Source organism: Notolepis coatsorum (genome assembly GCF_963971535.1).
Source record: "Notolepis coatsorum genome assembly, chromosome: 3".
NCBI classification, from domain to species: domain Eukaryota; kingdom Metazoa; phylum Chordata; class Actinopteri; order Aulopiformes; family Paralepididae; genus Notolepis; species Notolepis coatsorum.
In genome coordinates this window covers 196650295-196669132 of record NC_140167.1, presented here as the reverse complement: position 1 = coordinate 196669132, position 18838 = coordinate 196650295, and the positions used below count along the sequence as shown (strand labels likewise).

The 18838-nt window shown below is 43.0% G+C and overlaps 1 protein-coding gene across 24 annotated transcripts in view; it reads right to left on the bottom strand.

Annotated features, from left to right (window-relative positions):
* mycbp2 (MYC binding protein 2) overlaps nt 1-18838 on the bottom strand; it is a 253033-nt gene that overhangs the window by 168165 nt on the left and 66030 nt on the right. For all 24 annotated transcript variants that reach the window (XM_084309692.1, XM_084309678.1, XM_084309680.1 and 21 more), the window contains exons 6-9: nt 15769-16011; nt 13294-13365; nt 11884-11980; nt 11673-11746 (exon numbers count right to left, since the gene is read on the bottom strand). In XM_084309692.1, the coding sequence (XP_084165818.1) occupies nt 11673-11746; nt 11884-11980; nt 13294-13365; nt 15769-16011 (486 nt within the window). The remainder of the gene's footprint in view (nt 1-11672; nt 11747-11883; nt 11981-13293; nt 13366-15768; nt 16012-18838) is intronic.

Genomic DNA, 18838 nt, shown 5'->3' with positions numbered 1-18838 from the left:
GTCTAGCACAGTCTCTGGAGCGTAACAGTAAGAAGCATTTTGTATGAAAGTATTCTGTACTTCTGTATGACAACTATTAAAGAACTTGAACTTGAACTTTATTTCACAAATGCAGTGTTTTCAAATAGCCACATTGTTGTATTTAGTGTATTCATTAGTTGGTCATATTCGTATATATAACATATTTCATTTTATCAACCTATAATTGATGACCAGGCCTGCTGCTGGACGCTAGCTCTCATGCTAGTGTTGGCTAATAACATACAGCTGAGAGCCAGGAAGGGCCAGGCAGAGCCATGCAACTCTTCTACCCAGGAAAGATGATTCTAGAGCGGCATAGAGTATGGAGGAAGACAAGGCTCTATGAAGAGAATGGGGTAAGTTTGAAGAAACATTTTAACACACACATGAACGTTTTATAATTAGGCCTACCATCACAATATGTAAAAAAGATATATATATTTTTTTAATCTATATATATATCTTTATCTAATCTAGTTTCATTAATTAATTCATAACTTTTGAACAATATATGCTATTTCTAATCTGTCAGCTGTTCTATATTGCCAACAAGATTGTCTACATTCCATTCATTACACATAAATCTGAAATAAGCAAGGAAAGTGCTTGAAAATAAATTTGTATCTTCCAAGTTTAATTTCAACAAGTTCAAGTGCAACTACATACCATAATACCATAGAACCATAATAATAAAAAATGATGATGATAATCATACACTTATTTTATATCATTGGAAAGCCCTAGTTGTTAGCTTCAAAATGGTACTGTCGTGGAATATATTATCATGTCATTATGAGTCTGTTATTTTATCATGTCATACAGCTAGAGTTTCAGTCCAACCAGATTTACTGGTTAATGTGTGTATGTCTCTTTAAGATTACTCTATCATTCTCTCAGTTGTAACGAAGTTGCTGTTTCTACCAGCCATAGAGCCATAACCCAAGGTCATGGGAACTGTAAGATGGAGCTGTTTTTCCTTCCAGGCTTAGCCATAACATAGTCGTATTATTAATTTCTCTAACCAGCCATTCTGTTTTCTTCTACGTAATTTCATGTATTCAATTGTATGTCTGACCAGGCCTCTAGGTCAGTCCCTGTCAGACGCTAGGGGGTAAACATGTCTGTCTCTGGCGGGTGACTGGCCTGGCAGCGTGGCCACGCTGTCATGAACTTTCTTTATTAAATAAACCTTCTTATTATTATTAATAATGACTCAGAATGATTAATGTAAACGGCTCATCGTTTGTCCTTTAATAATTCCCATTACAGTACCAAATATGAGGTACTTTGAAATACCCAGTAACTAATAATCTATCACAAAACAATACAAGTTCATGTTCAGGGATTTCCTAAATGGACCAGAGGATCCCAGAGCGTAAACAAGCACAACCACCGTCTCTCTTCCTCACGCCCCATCAATCATTCTACCGTCTCATCCCCAAATAAATCTGATATAGGAAGAGTGCACTCAGCCGCCAAAACTAACAGGAGGCGACGTCCTCACTGTGAACGCAACGTGAGATCACGAAGACAAGATAATCGAGGTAAAACTATTACAGTGCTGCGTGCCTTGTTGCTCTCATTTTGTCTTGTGTTGCAAATGCAGCGCACCCTTCCTTCACAGCTGTGCACTCCGCCCCCCCCTTTCCTTTCCTTCTTGGGTATTATTGCTCAATTTATCTATATCTTTTTTTCCTTCTTTTTTTTCCACATTCAGCCCTCATCTACCCACAGACTGGTACCCTGGAGCCCTCTGCATCCAGCCTCATCTACCCACAGACTGGTACCCTGGAGCCCTCTGCATCCAGCCTCATCTACCCACAGACTGGTACCCTGGAGTCCTCTGCATCCAGCCTCCTCGTCTACCCACAGACTGGTACCCTGGAGCCCTCTGCATCCAGCCTCCTCATCTACCCACAGACTGGTACCCTGGAGCCCTCTGCATCCAGCCTCCTCATGTACCCACAGACTGGTAACAAAAAACCCTCTGTATCCAGCCCCCCTCATCTACCCACAGACTGGTACCCTGGAGCCCTCTGTATCCAGCCCCCCTCATCTACCCACAGACTGGTACCCAAAAACCCTCTGTATCCAGCCCCCCTCATCTACCCACTCCCTGGTACCCAAAAACCCTCTGTATCCAGCCCCGCTCATCTACCCACTCCCTGGTACCCAAAAACCCTCTGTATCCAGCCTCCCTCATCTACTGACACGCTAGTACCCAAAAACCCTCTGTATCCAGCCCCCCTCATCTACCCACTCCCTGGTACCCAAAAACCCTCTGTATCCAGCCCCCCTCATCTACCCACTCCCTGGTACCCAAAAACCCTCTGTATCCAGCCCCCCTCATCTACCCACTCCCTGGTACCCAAAAACCCTCTGTATCCAGCCCCCCTCATCTACCCACTCCCTGGTACCCAAAAACCCTCTGTATCCAGCCCCCCTCATCTACCCACTCCCTGGTACCCAAAAACCCTCTGTATCCAGCCCCCCTCATCTACTGACACGCTAGTACCCAAAAACCCTCTGTATCCAGCCTCCCTCATCTACTGACACGCTAGTACCCAAAAACCCTCTGTATCCAGCCTCCCTCATCTACTGACACGCTAGTACCCAAAAACCCTCTGTATCCAGCCTCCCTCATCTACTGACACGCTAGTACCCAAAAACCCTCTGTATCCAGCCTCCCTCATCTACTGACACGCTAGTACCCAGGAGCTCTGCTGACTGCAGCGGCAAATGTATGGATTTCACATCCTCCCCTCCCCCACTCACATTACTTAGTGCGTATGCAGATATCTGCCTGGGAGATAAAGCCTCTGGCCACATGCAGTTCTACTCTCCCCCACTCCCCCGCCCCACCCCACCCATACCCGGACACACACACGCCACTCCCCTCTGTGGCACAGCTGGTGCTCAGCTGAGAGGCCCTCCTCTACAGAGCCAGGCAGGGACAACCACAGCAGGGGAAGTGATAGCTGCAACACCAGGCAAGTCAAGAGGAACCACTCACCTCATCTCCCTAAACAGAATGATTTGTTTTCATGGAGGGAGGGAGAAGAGCAGGGGGGAGAGAGAGAGAGAGGGAGGAGAGAGAGAGAGAGAGAGAGAGAGAGAGAGAGAGAGAGAGAGAGAGAGAGAGAGAGAGAGAGAGAGAGAGAGAGAGAGAGAGAGGGGGGGGGAGAGAGAGAGAAAGAAAGACAGAGAATGAGAGCAGGGAGAGAGGAGAGAGAGAGAGAGAGAGAGAACGACAGAGAATGAGGAATGAGAGCAGGGAGAGAGAGAGAGAGAGAGAGAGAGAGAGAGAGAGAGAGAGAGAGAGAGAGAGAGAGAGAGAGAGAGAGAGAGAGAGAGAGAGAAAGACAGAGAAAGACAGAGAATGAGGAATGAGAGCAGGGAGAGAGAGAGAGAGAGAGAGAGAGAGAGAGAGAGAGAGAGAGAGAGAGAGAGAGAGAGAGAGAGAGAGAGAGAAAGACAGAGAGAGAGAGAGAAAGACAGAGAAAGAGGAATGAGAGAGAGAGAGAGAGAGAGAGAGAGAGAGAGAGAGAGAGAGAGAGAGAGAGAGAGAGAGAGAGAGAGCAGGGAGAGCACAGCTCACGTGCACAAGTGAGAACAAGAGATCGCTCCCTTCACTGGTGGCTAAATGACAAGTAGGGGATTTAATCTGCCTCTGCATGAACAACAGACCTGTGGGGACCATGAATAAATAACCCACAGTATCTCTTTAACACTTTGGGTGCCGGAGGTTAAATTCATTATATACCATGGGTTGCCAGCTCTATTTGTCTATGGAGAAGTTCCCCTACTTTGCAGGGCTATAACTTTTTAAATCCTATTGCTAAATTGCCATTATTAGGGCCCATTCAAAGTCCTATATGTATTGTTCAGGGTGAAGCAACATTAAACTTTTTCATTCACATATTCATACTAAAATATGGTCTAATGTATAAGTATGTTTTCATCTCTTTCTTTTTTTTTTTATATTTTTTTTATTATTGCAAAACAAAAATTATTAAAAGTCAGTACTCAACACACAATGCATAATGAAACTTTCAGTCAAGGTGGTTAAAATACATGCAAGTACAGAAACAAGATAAAACAAAAATAGTCTATAATAACATTTTAACCGTATACAGTGTATATCCCGCGAAATTACTATTATATAACTGTTAGTATAGAATATACCCCTAATACCTATTTTCTAAAACCCTACACACATATGCTCCAGCTCGAACCCCCCCCTCCCGGACCCCCTCTTGGATAGTACCTCCATTATCCCTCACTCCTAACCAGACACTACCACTATAAGCTAGCTTTTATTCTCTCCACCACTTCTACCCACATTGACATTTTGGATTCATTGAGACCCAGAATTCTTGCTGTAGATATTTCTTGATATATCACATCGAGATATGTAAGGAACCAAACTCTCCGGCACATTTTTTCTGGTTGAAACCAGCGTGATGCGATCAGTTTTTTAGCTACTGTGATACCCGATAAAACCAATCTCTTTAGCTGTGGATTCACTGCAAACTCAAAAACATCATTCAATAGTAATACCGAGGGGTGTACAGGTATATTCCAAGATACGAGTATTGATAATTGTTGGGACACATCTTTCCAGAATGCCTTAACTGGTGGGCAGTCCCAATACATGTGCATAAATGTTCCTTCGTCCCCATTTGTACATTGGGAGCATTTGGAGTCTTGTTTAAGCCCCATTTTGCACAGCCTTATAGGAGTCAAGTATGTCCTGTGAATATAGTTCAGATTGATTTGTTGATGATCCGGGTTCCTTGATGTAAGTCGGACATTTGCCCAGGCTCCTTGCCAATCAAAGTCATTTTCCAGGTCTGGTATATCCCTCCTCCAGACAGTGTCTAGTTGAAGGGTTTCATACGAGGACGTTAGTAATTGATAATAAAAACCTGATACAAAACCTCCCAATGTTTCTCTTTCATAGAAAAATGTGTGGTATCTGTGGTGTTCGATTGGTATGAGTAATGGAACACCGTGAGACCTCAGACATAGCTTTAACTGTATGTAAAAAAGCCATGTGGACTCGGTGAGGTTAAACTTTGTGCATATTTCGACATAACTGCAGAAGCCCTGGTTATTAAAAATATCCCCTAATGAGTGTATGCCTTGCTCTTCCCATATAGGGAATCTTATAGGGCGTTTTCCCATTAAGAGTGCATTGTTATTGAATATGGGAGTGTGATTATGCCATTTTTGAGGGTTAGGATATTTCTTTTGTGTTTCCCGCCATGTTCTGATTGCATGGGTAATTATGGGGCCAAATTCCCGCTCACAATTCTTGATTGAAAGTTTAGTGTGTGCTATGTCTTTCAGTCTCTGTGGGGCTACTATGTTTTCTTCTAATTCTCTCCATGATACCAAAGCCTGGGGATCAAACCATATTTTCAATGGTCTTAATGTGAAAGCCTTAAAATATTGTAAAAAATCTGGAACTGCCATGCCACCGTCTGCTTTATTTCTGTGCGGTGGATCTTTTTATGCGAGGTGGTTTGTTATTCCAAATAAATTTGTATGTGGAGGATTGTAATCTTTTCCAATAGCCCTCTGGAGGAGGTAACGGTAGCATTGAGCTGATGAAATTGATTCTTGGTAATACATCCATCTTAACTATTGATACCCTTGCCTGTACTGAGTTTTTAAGTTTTGCCCACCTGTCCAGGTCGTCTTTGATTTTGTTCTGTATTTTTGTGTAATTGTGCTTCACCGTTTGTCTTATGGTGGGAAATATATCCACACCCAAGCATCTAAAATGTTTAACCATGGGTATCGCACCTGGGAGGGTTGTGTCTTTTTTTGCACGGATGTTAAGAGGAAGAAAAGCCGACTTCGGCCAATTTATTTTAAATCCCGATAAATCACCAAAGTTCTCTATCAACTTGAGTAGATGCGGCAATGTGGTGTTGGGGTTTTGCATGAACAATATTACGTCGTCCGCATATAAACTAATTTTATGTTGTGTGCCCTTGATTACTATTGGTTCTATGTGTTGGGATTGTCTTATAAATTGTGCTAAAGGTTCTAATGATAGATCGAATAGTCCGGGACTAAGAGGGCAACCCTGTCTGGCTGAGCGTGATACCGGAAAGATTTCGGAGATGAATGTGCCTGTAGTAATCACGGCCGATGGGTCCTTGTATAGTACTTTAATCATATCAATGAATCCTTTTCCTAACCCCATCCTTTCTAATACTGCCCATAGAAACGACCATTCCAACCTGTCAAATGCTTTCATAGCATCCAGGGATAGCATCGCCTTAGGTGTGTTGTCCTCTTTGTCTGCATCTAGTACGTGCAGTATTCGCCTTATGTTATCATTGATCAGGCGACCTTTTATGAAGCCTGTTTGGTCCGGATGAACTAAAGACGTCATATGCTTTTGCAATCTGATGGCTAATATCTTAGAGTACAGTTTGACATCGGTTCCGAGGAGGCTTAAAGGTCGGTAACTACCGCACTCAGTGGGGTCTTTGTCTTTTTTGAGAAGAACTGAAATGAGTGCGATATTGTGGTGTTTATGGAAGCTCCCCTCCTTGACTGAGTATAAGATCATATTTAGTAATAAGGGTCCAAATATGTCCCAGCAGGAAAGGTACATTTCTGATGGGATACCGTCCTTTCCCGGAGCCTTACCGTTTTTCATTCCGGATATGGCCTCCTTGAGTTCTTCTAATGTGATCGGTGCTTCTAACTGTTTAGCGTCGTCCTCCGAAAGTTTAGGGAGAGTAATTTGATTAAGATATGTGTCTAATTTGTTTTGATCGAAGGTCGTTTCTGAATTATACAAGTCGGAGTAGAATTCTTTGAATGTATCATTTATTATTTTGGGGTCTGTTACAAGAACTTGTTGTTTTCTAATGGCAGTTATGTCTGCAAATTTTGCATTAATTCTTAATCGCATGGCTAATAGGTGACTAGGTTTAGAACCTTGGAAATACTGCTGTTGTCTTGTGCTGCGTATTTGCATTTCCGATTTTTGTCTGTATATTGCTTTGATCTCTGTCTTTAGAATGTTAACTTGGTTTTCTAGTCTAGTAGAGTTGTTGTATTTTAAAGAATTAAAAAGCGTTGAGTAAAGCGTTTCCATTTCAGACAGTTTTGTGCATTGATTTTTGCGCAATATGGAGGAGAATCTATCCGTGAAATCCTTGATCATACCCTTTACCGACATCCATAATATTCTGGGGTCTTGCTCCGCGTTTGCATTATCCCGTAGGAATACTGTGAGTGCTTCTTTAATTTGTGTAATGAATTCCTTGTTGTTAAGCAGCATAGTATTAAAACGCCATCTTGGGGCCCGGGAAGATAGTGTACCAAATGTTGCTTTCAGGATTAAGTAACAGTGATCTGATAGCGCATTGGGTATCATTTCCACTTCATATTTATCAAATATTCTCGGGGATGCAAAGACGTAATCAATTCTGGATAATGTGTTGTGTCTCGTTGAACGACAGGAGTACTTACGGGTCATGGGATTAAGTGAACGCCATAAATCAATTACCCCTGTAGACTTTGACCAATCTTTTAATGCTTTAGATGAATTTTTTTGTTCGCTGGAAAAGGCAAGGTAAGATTTGTCCATCCTTGGATTCCAAATGGCATTAAAATCCGCACCTATTATATATGAGTACTCGGGATGGTTTAACATTTCTCCGGTTAGTGAAGTGAAGAAACCCACTTCGTACAAATTTGGGGCATATACCGCTGCCAACGCAATTTTCCTGTTATTATGTACAATCCTAGCTATAGTTATACGCCCCTCAGCATCCGACCATACCCCTTTCAATTCGATATTTAATTTACGTCTGACGACTATGGCTACACCTCTAGTTCTCGTACCAAAAGAAGAGTGACTAATATTATGGTATATGTTATCCGCTAACGTATTTATGTCTGCCTCTAAAATGTGCGTTTCGCTTAAAAGAGCCACGTCCACATGTTCTTTTTTCATCAGTGTGAGCACGCTTTTGCGTTTGTGTTGTTTGTTTATCCCACCGGTGTTCCATACCATTATATTCAAACTAGCCATAATCTATGCATGTTATTGTGTAGTTTTTGGTAATGCTTCTGGAGTGTGAAGCTACAATAGATGTACATCCAATTAATGAGGTCCCGTTGAGAGCCGAGCTTCTAGAATATAATGCACCATGACAACGAAGGCCTACAACTCTAGCATTAAACTTCCGGTGTGTATATACATAGCAGATAATCAATTGAATGAAGTTCAATCAGTCCTTAATAATACTTTAAAAATCAACCACATCTAAACGCATGAACACTACAAGGTTATTCTAACAATTTAAGTAATCACTCCACTGTTGAAGTGACTGGCTCATTGAAGCTCTAAAAGGCTCTGCTTTTCTATTTTATTTTCTATTTTATCTAATCAGTTAATTCGGTTCTAGTGGCTTCTCCACGTTGATTATTATTCTATCTCTCATTCCTTATCTATATCTTTCTTTTCTTTTTTCTTTTTTCTTTTTTCTCTCATTATTCTATTTTTTATCTTTATCTTTTAACTTACATTGTTCTTTTCCATTGTTCTTCACATTAAGGTGTCAATATTTCTCTACAATCTTTTCCTTTTTCCTGACTTTCCTACATGTTAGTAGAGGGTTCAAATGAATATGTCGATGAAAGTTTATTCTCTTTTTTATTTTTTGTCATTTATCACAATATTTCTTTACAGTAAGGGAAGGTGCAAGACCAAAAGCGACATTCTATTGCATTAGAATGAAAATGTTAGATCCTATGGCAATTAGCATAGGAAGATTAGGATTACAATGCTCAGTTTGGGCAATCCGGTGGACTAAGGGGGAGAGTCATTCACGGAGGATGTGTTTTTGGAACACAGGCCTGTACGACTCTCTGGGCGAGGGGAAAATAGGGGATTTTTATTTGTATATATATATGTTTTTAAGTTTTCATCTCTTTCTGCAGCTTTCTCCAGAACGTGATTTATAGCTCCAAATGCATTATATTGATGATGAAATACAGTTTGATAGCGATCTGTGCCAGATAATAAATTTCAACGGCACGTACTTCTGGAAGTTACTACACGTCATCTGATGTTGACCGGATGGCCGAGGGGGCGTTTATAATTCCATGGGCAGCGTTATACCATTCATCTAATGTGGGTCAAATGTTCATCATAGCAGTTAGTATCGTACACATTGAAATATAACGCTGAATCTTACCGTATCTTCCTCGCGCCGTTGGGCGATGAGCGTGGAACAGACATTTTCCTATTATGGGATGTAGAAATATCCGGTCCATTTCCAGGTTGTATAATAATATATACGTCCAAATCATGTTGTTTTTTCGAGTTATTTGCAGCGATCGATGTTCACTGTGTGAAGACTGAGTCTCTCTAACATTAGCGAGTGCCCGGACCACATATGGAGTGAGTCCTGCCGGGTTAAAGGTAACATCCGTTTTTTCGATCTGCCGATCGGCCACCAGATGGCGGTCTTGAACCGCTAGAGGATTGAGAGGAGATCACACTTGTGTCTCAGGGCCCCCGGAAAGGAAATATGATTCCGATCTAGGGCTGCAACGATTAGTCGACATAATCGACGACGGCGATTATAAAAAATCGTCGACGAGAAATTGTTGCGTCGATTAGTCATTAAAAAAAAATTATTATTTTTTTTTTTTAATTTTTTTTTTGTGCACTACCTATCTTTGTGAGAGTGGCTTCTCAGGGTTCCAGACAACATCATAACATGATGATCCCATAGCAAATTTTGGACATTGAAAACATTGTTCCCCTGCAGGAGATGATGATCAGACTAGACACACAATACATTACACACGCACTCCTCTCACTCACACACAGCGATCAGAGTAAGACACACACACATACACACTCCTCTCACTCACACACAGCGATCAGAGTAAGACACACACACATACACACTCCTCTCACTCACACACAGCGATCAGAGTAAGACACACACACATTCACACTCCTCTCTCTCACACACAGCGATCAGAGTAAGACACACACACATTCACACTCCTCTCTCTCACACACAGCGATCAGAGTAAGACACACACACATTCACACTCCTCTCACTCACACACAGCGATCAGAGTAAGACACACACACATACACAAATTACACAGTACACACCTCACTCACACAGCGATCAGAGTAAGACACACACACAAATTACACAGTACACACACTCCTCTCACTCACACAGCGATCAGAGTAAGACACACACACATACACACACACACGGACTCCTCTCACACACAGCAAACAAAAGTTATTTAAAGTACACTTCCACTTTAATTTGTATTATTTAATTTATTTATCTTGTTATGAGTGATTGCTGTATTGTTCTTCAAATACATTTTCATTTAAAGTGGCTTAAAGATCCAAATTCAAATGTTTCATGAGTCATTATTTTAATTTGCTATGGGATCATCATGTTATGATGTTGTTGTTTGGTCCTGACAAGAGTCTCAAAGTCTGGGGTGATGGTAGACAAGCAACTCTGAGGTCATGCTCAATGTCCAATCTGTTCCTCCGCTTTGTCTTCAGCTGGACCAGAGCTGAGAAGCCACTTTCACAAAGATAGGTAATAAAAAAAAAAAAAAAAAAAAAAAAATTGTTGTTGTTGTTGTTTACATTAATTTTTTCGATTAGTCGACTAATCGAAAAAATTATCGGCAGATTAGTCGACTACCAAATTAGTCATTAGTTGCAGCCCTATTCCGATCACAGATTTTTGAAATATTGATATCAAAGACGAGTTACGGCGTCTTCGGCAACTTGAGCATGGCGGGGAAGGACGCCTAAACTCGTCCTTTGGCAACTAAAGTGTTAAGTAAACCAACACGCCGCCGCCAAGCTGTCAAAAACCTCATTGTACGATTGACTGCATCAGCGAGCCAGCAACCTAGCGACTTGGCAAGCCCTTCGGGGGGTGGGGGGGTCAAGCCAATGACAAAGTCATACCTGTGAGCCTTGCCGCTGTGCTGGAGAGACTGTGTACTAGGGCTGGGCAATTAATCGAAGAACAATCGCGATCTCGATTCATAGACCTATGCAATCTCATTTCTAAGTTATGACGATTTTTTTTAATAAAAAATTCAAATTATTATTAGTAATTTTCTTTTTACTTTACTTTTTAAATGCTTTTATTGAAAAAATAAGAATCGTGAGAGAATCATGATCTCAATTCTTGGAGAGAAAAATCGTGATTCACATTTTAGCAAGAATCGCCCAGCCCTACTGTGTACAATGTCTCTATATAATCTCCGAAAATAATCAAGGCACTCCGACGCTAAGGCATACTAATGAAGCCAACCCTCCCCCCACATGTGCTGCATGCAGCGCTGCTCCTATGACAGGGTTGGGATTTGTAATAGATTCTATAACACAAGCTGGGAGGGGGAGGGGGTCTCATCGGAGCACGTCGGTGTGCCAGTTTCATTTTAAATGTCTTGCTTTTTTATTTTATATATATATATATATATATATATATATATATATATATATATATATATATATATATATACTCCATATATAATTCAGAGGCAAGCCAAAAGCAATGATTATGATGATGCCGATCGCGGTGATAAGGAGGAACAAGGAAACGTACATCTTTGCAGGCCGCAATCTGGTTGATGTACTCTCCGTCAGTGAAGATGATGTTCTGTCCGTCGGAGAGCTGACCTGTGTGGCGTCGGGAGAGCGGAGCAGAAAGTCAGTGAACACAACTAATACCAGGAGGGGGGGGTTGGAATTTCCTTCCCATTTCACATTGGAAACAGTGTTAAAGTCGGGGGTTGGGGGGGGAGGGGGGCTAGTACCTGGCATGGTCACGGTTCCCTCGTGCTCCAGGGTCTCTGGGTTGATCTTGACGGCCGACATGCTGTTGTTGCTCATGTCCCGGTACAACAGGCTGCCCTGAGGACACAAAGCAAACACTGTCATCCCTCTCTTTCTGCCCAAATAAGGGAGAGCGGTCCCCTCTGTGTGCCGCGGCACGGGGAGGGGAGGGGGAGATGAAAGGGTTGCACAGGTTCACACACAGGCTCTTCTAATATTGATCTCTCTCTCTGATGAAGGCGGGGGAATTTAAATGGGAAATCCGCTTGCCAAAACTAACTTAGCATTGCAGCACTAACTTAGTAAGTGGGGGGGTGGGGGCGTAACAAAATTGCAACATCCACTGATTTGCAACATCCTTTAGTGTTGGCAGTGTGGCTCTTAGAACGGGCTAGTAAGCAAAAGAAAGAATCTGTAAAATGCCAATTGACCTCTCACCCCGAGCGTACTGTCAAAAGGACAAGGTTTACTGGTAGATGGGGGGAAAAGTAAAACGTTGCTGTTTTCATCGTAAGCGGGAGAAGAGGCGGCGATGCTTTGGTCTTTTTTCAACGCGACGACTATAACGAGGTCTATATCGTCTGCATGGGTGCATTTCCCTGACAAACTGGCTCAGAAGGTCATTAGCTGCCACTGGGGAAAGGTCAGCGTTTTAAATCACAGAGAACCTGCAAAAAAATTAAAAATAAACTCTAGTTGTCTACGGCAACGTCTTCCATTAGTTCCCGACTGGTCAGTCGATAGGAAGTTAGCCGTGGTCCCGGTCACTGAGCAAAACGTGTATCAGCTGTTCAGAACACAAGGGGAAGAGACACGGTTTCATAACCAATCACTAGTGATGCACCGATGTGAAAATTGTGGCCGATACCGATAACCGATATTAATATTGCTGTTCTGGCCGATACCGATATTTACAGATGTCGATATCTCTGTATAGAAAACACTTTTTTATGATAATCAAATAAAGAGCTATTTTCCAAAACGCATTTTTATTTTTTACTTTTGTAACTTATTTTCAGAAATGACAGATATTTTGAAACTATTTAAGGCCAAAACATGTAAAAGAAAATATAAAAAAAATTATAATAATAATAATAATATTATTTTTTTAATATCGGCCCATATCGGCCCTATCTTTATATCGGACCGATATATCGTGCATCACTACCAATTACAATCACTGTTAGATCTACTTTATACCAATTAGCAGCCTTTCTCAGGGTGTCACATGGGGGTTACATAATACAGATCAATAAAAAAAAAGATTTAATTGACAAAGATTATGTATCATGTTTGGTAAATAATCAAATACATAATGGGAGAAAACATGATTCCACATTATAAGAAGGTCCATTGACTGAGAGAGGTCAATGAAAAACTTAACTGTTTACCTGAGCGAACCCCAACCACGACCTCTTCTCCTTCCGATTCCTGATGCGTGACGTGGAGTTATACACATGGCCCTGAGGAACATTGAACTCCTGTCAGTATACAACACAAACACTGACATCACCATCACCTCCTCCTCCTCCTCCTCCTCCTCCTCCTCCTCCTCCACCATCACCACCCAATGTAATGTGGAAGTGAAACGTCTACAGGGCTGAGTCAGCACTATATAAAACAAACTCCTTCACAGAGGGAGAGAGGGGTCGGCAATATTTTATTTATTTGACCATTACGGAACTTAAATGGGACTTTCCTCACAGCAGAACGGTTAGTCCCGACAGCGTGACATGCTCTTGTGGACAAAAGGCAATGGAGAGTGACTACACTGTGTCTTTCCTACGAGCCCGTGAAGACAAACACCTATATATTCTCTTCCTGTGGTCCATTCATGAGAGCTACGGCGAGGACATCCGTCCCTCTCTAGCATGCTGTAGTCCAACACACACACTAGTCAAGCTAAGCAGGGCGTCTACTGGTATCGGCAAGTTCAATTTAAGATTTTTTTATTTTTTTTATATAATCGTACTTTTTCACTTTTTCTCTCTTCTCAATGTTAGTCGTTGCGCCAATTCCCTTCCTGGTCGTTGCGCACTTGCCCCCTACTGTCAGTCTGGGAAGGGTGAAGACTACCACATGTCTTCCTCCGATACATGTGGAGTCAACCAACCGCTTCTTTTCACCCGACAGCGAGGACTGTCACTGGGGGAGTGTAAAGCGTGGGAGGACCACACTATCTCAACCAGTTCCCTTCCATGCTGAGCAGGCGCCCCGACCGACCTGTAGGAGTCGCTGTTTACAACGACCAGGATACACACCCCGCCGGCTTCCCACCCGCTAACACTGCCAATTGTGTTAGTATGGACGACCGACCAAGCCGGAGGCACCGCTGACAGCTGGATTCGATCCCAGTGTCTCTGCGGTGGTAGGCAGGCGCTTAGTCCGCTGCGCTACCCAGGTGCCCATCAATTTAAGACCTTTTTTTTTTTTTATCTATTTTTCTCCCATTTTCTATTTTTCTCTCATGACAATTTCGTATTGTCCAATTCTACCCTCCCCTGTCTCGAACGCGTGTTGCTTTTTAACAGTGGAGGAGTGCAAGAATGTGACAATGTGACCGCGGCAGTGCGAGAGAAGTGCGAGAAGAGAGAGAGTGCGGAAATAGGCTGTCTATTGCCATTCTCTAAGACAAACGCTAACCTTAACCAGCTCCTTAACAGCGCCTAAACTTAACCTTTCTAACCTTAACCAACTCCGAAATAATGCCTAACCTTAACCTTAACCATGCCTAACCTTAACCTTAACCATAGAAAGAATATTGCCATTCTCTAAGACAAACTCTAACCTTAACCAGCTCCTTAACAGCGCCTAAACTTAACCTTTCTAACCTTAACCAACTCCGAAACAATGCCTAACCTTAACCTTAACCTTAACCATGCCTAACCTTAACCGGCGAAAGAATACATGTTAAAAAAAAAAAAAAAAAATTTATGGGATTCAAACTTGAAACCAACCAGCAGGACCGCAGGACCGCCGCGCTGCCAGGTGAGCTAAGCTTCGAATGAGAATCATGGCGGTTTACGGCTAAATAATGCCGCAAGCTCTGCCGCTCTGCTCTGCGGTTGCCGCGCCTGCCACGGGGCGTGTCGCAGCCAATCAGGGAAAACGCGGAAGCATTCGGCGCACTCCTTCGCTGTTAATAAGCAATAGGTGTCTCGAACGCTGTTAGGCGCACCAACCGACCTGTAGGAGTCGCTGTCCACAACGTCCGATCCCCACCCACCAGCTTCCCACCCCCTAACACTGCCAATTGCGTTAGTATGAACGACCAGCCAAGCTGGTAGCAATGCCGAGAGCTGGGCTCGAACCCAGCATCTCCTGCATTAGTGGCGAGCGCCTTGCCCACTGCGCCACTTAGCCGCCCAATTTAAGACTTTTTAAAACCTTTTTGATGGCCTTTGAGTTTAGCAAAGCATAAGGCCAATTTTGAAAGAAAAATAAGCACCAAATGTGAAAATATAGGCATATGTATTTATAATCAGTAAATACACATTGTATTATTTTATATATATTTTTTTTACCCTACACGTTATTTAGCCTATATCGTCCTTCGCGTTTAGGGAATGCATGAGGGACAGTGTGTGACAATCAGTGCCCAGACATAAGTGATAAAAAATAAAATAAACATCTATTTTGATTTCATTTAACGACGAAGTGAAGCGGGCGCTGTGCGGCGTGAGTTCCGCTTCCGTTCCGCTTCCAGTCGGTTTCAAGGGGGGGGGGGGGGGGGGGACACTCAATGCTAATGGATTCTGTCATACCTTTCTCCTGCACCAGTCGAGTGAGAAGAAAGGTCTAGACTATAATCGATGTGAGACTAGACACAAACACACACACATGCACACACACACACGCTTGCGTACCCTGACGGTGCCGCTGTATCCGGAGCCCACTTTGTAGAGGCCGTCCTTGCAGAGCAGGTAGAGGAAGGAGCCGTCCGTCTGCAGCAGGCAGCGCTCGTCCTCATCGACGGTCACCTCCTTCAGGACCCACTTGTTCATGAGGGCCGCCCGCTTGATGCCGTTCCCGAACCAGTCCTGGATCTGAATCTTCCCGACCAGGACGGCCTGCACGCTCCTCTGCAGCGCGCTCAGGATGGTGGGAACCTGGGGGGAGGGGGGGGGGGGGCGACACGGTATGAGAGGGGGTTCGGTAGCGGCAGAGAGTCTAACCCCAAAAGAGTCAACTCAATTGACCGTCTTAAAAGATAAGATCATTCTTATCTTAAATTAGTTGTGTGCCAGAAAAGCACAATACTGCGTTACAAAAAAGAAAACCCATGACAAGACAACCATGTCACAGTGTAGACAGACGTACAACAGACGACACATTTTTTATTATACCTTTATTTAACCAGGAAGTCCCATTGAGATACGAGATATCTTTTGCAAGGGAGACCTGGCCAAGATAACGGCAACAAAATGTGCGATACATCACACAGCAATAAAATGTGCGATACATCACACAGCAATAAAATGTGTGATACATCACACAAGAAAGAACACAATAAAAGTGCATGTTTATAAAATATACAATACATAACATAAAACACAAAAACGGAAATCACAAATACAGAATAGCCTACAACATGATAGTAAAAGTGTATGACTGTGGGTAATACAGTAATTTTGCAGTGGGGACCCGACGACAGAAAGCAGCAGCATTCTTCTTGTAAGAAGTTATGTAACAGAGATTTAAATTCGCCAAGAGAGACCAGGGTATCTAAGTGGATATGGTCTTGTAGCCCATTCCATGCCCAAGGTGCGAAGTGAGAAAAAGCTGTCTTTCCTAGTTCATTGAGTATTCTGGGAGTTTTTAAAAGTAGCCATCTTGTGGACCTGGTATGGTAGCTGCTAGAGGCAAAGCAAATGAGACTAGAAAGATATAGGGGAAGCTTCCCTAGGACAGCCTTATACCTTATATATAAAAACATACATGTGTGATTTCCTCTGTACGTACAGAGAGGTCCATCCCACCATTTGATAAAGCACACAATGGTGAGTAAGCCCTTTGGCACTAGAGATGAAGCGCAGAGAAGCATGGTACACACGGTCTAGCTTTTTTTAGCAGTGAAGAGGCAGCATGCATACTGTATATATCATGTCACCATAGTCAATTACAGACAGGAATGTGGCTTGAACTAGTTTCTTTCTGGCCTCAAAAGAAAAGCATTGTTTGTTACGAAAGAAAAAAAATAGTTTAAGTTTCTTTGTGAGGTTTCCAATATATGCACTTTAAAAAGATAGCAATGTAATTAACCCCTTCCTTCCCTCCCAACCAACGGTATACATTTTTTATTTATTTATTATTATCATCTTTTTGCGTTGCCAAGTCGTTATGCCAATTCCCAATCCCCTTCCTGGTCGTTGCGCACTCTACCCCCTACCGTCGGTTCCGGGAGGGCGGAGACTATCACATGCTTCCTCCGACACATGTGTAGCCAATCAACCGCTTCTTTTCACCTGGCAGCGCGGACTCTCACTGGGAGAGTGTAACGTGTGGAAGGTCACACTACCTCCCCCAGATCCTTCCCTCGCTGTGCAGGCGCCCCGACCGAACTGTAGGAGTCGCTGTTTACAACGACCAGGACCCACCCTCGCCGGGTTTCCCACCATAACACTGCCAATTGTGTCAGTATGGACGGTCGGCCAACCCGGAAGCACCACAGCTGGATTCGATCCCACTGTCTCTGTGGTGGTAGACAGACGCTTAGTCCGCTGCACTACCCGGCCGCGCCAATGTTATTCATTTTGATGTGGCACAGACCCATAAGTCCAAGGTTATTTTGTATTGCTCAGCCAGTGTAGGTTGGACCACATTTCTCTCCTGCTTGTTAAGTAGCCTTATTGAATGTGGCACAAATACAATTTTGAATCTTTTCAATTTCCACTTAGGGGTTCTGAAGTGCCTATGTGAGGGTAGCAGCTCATATTCTGTGTGTAATGATAATAATAATTCATTACATTTATATAGCGCTTTTATAGACACTCAAAGCGCTCCCCACAATGTAGGGTGGAAATTACCTCCTTCACCACCACTGGTAGCACCCAACCTTGGGCAACACAGGCTCAATGGCTGCCATACACTGGTACCAGGCACACAGCACACTACACAATGGCTGAACGGCTCAGGAGACAGGGATTGATATCAGCCAATTAAGGGGAAGGGGTGATTAGGTGGCCTTGATGTCAGAGACAAATTTGGCCAGGAACGTCGGGGAACCCCCTAGTCTTTGCGATAGGCGTCCTGCGTTCTTTAACGACCGAGATTCAATCAGGACCTCGGTTTAACATCTCATCCGAAGGATACATGTGAGGGATCTTCTATGATTTTATGGGCCATTCTCAACATATTTGTAGTGTAACTTTCCAGAAAAGAGTAAGGGGTGAGAGTGGATGGTGACCGGCTCTTCAAATCTTTCATTTCAATGCAAATCCATGGGCTAACATGGTGAAAACACCAGACTCCTAGACATCACAATGAGAAGGCCTGTGACATTTCCTGACGCATCCATCATCATCCATCATCCATCATCTCCTCGGCTGCTCGATTATGGCAAAAATTGCCATTATTTTGATTGATATTGAAATCGTGATTGATTACTCATTGATTTGAGAGCATCACATGACGACAACTGAATTAGTTTTACCTTTCTTCTCGACCAAAAGCTACCTTTCTCTCATCTTCTACAAGTCACCAAGGACGTTTCAAAATAGCTGGAGAAACGTTTCATCTCGATTATCTTGTTTTCCAAACATGTTAATTGAAATTGAAACTCAATGAAACACCCAGGCCATTGCATCTCTGTTACCAAACGAACACCATTCGTGTGTCCCACTTCAAACACTGGAGTCGTAGAGTCTAGTCTGCTCCACTCCAGTCCTACTAGGACTCAGAGTCGGGGTTGACTCCTGATATCCCAGAGTCCTGCAC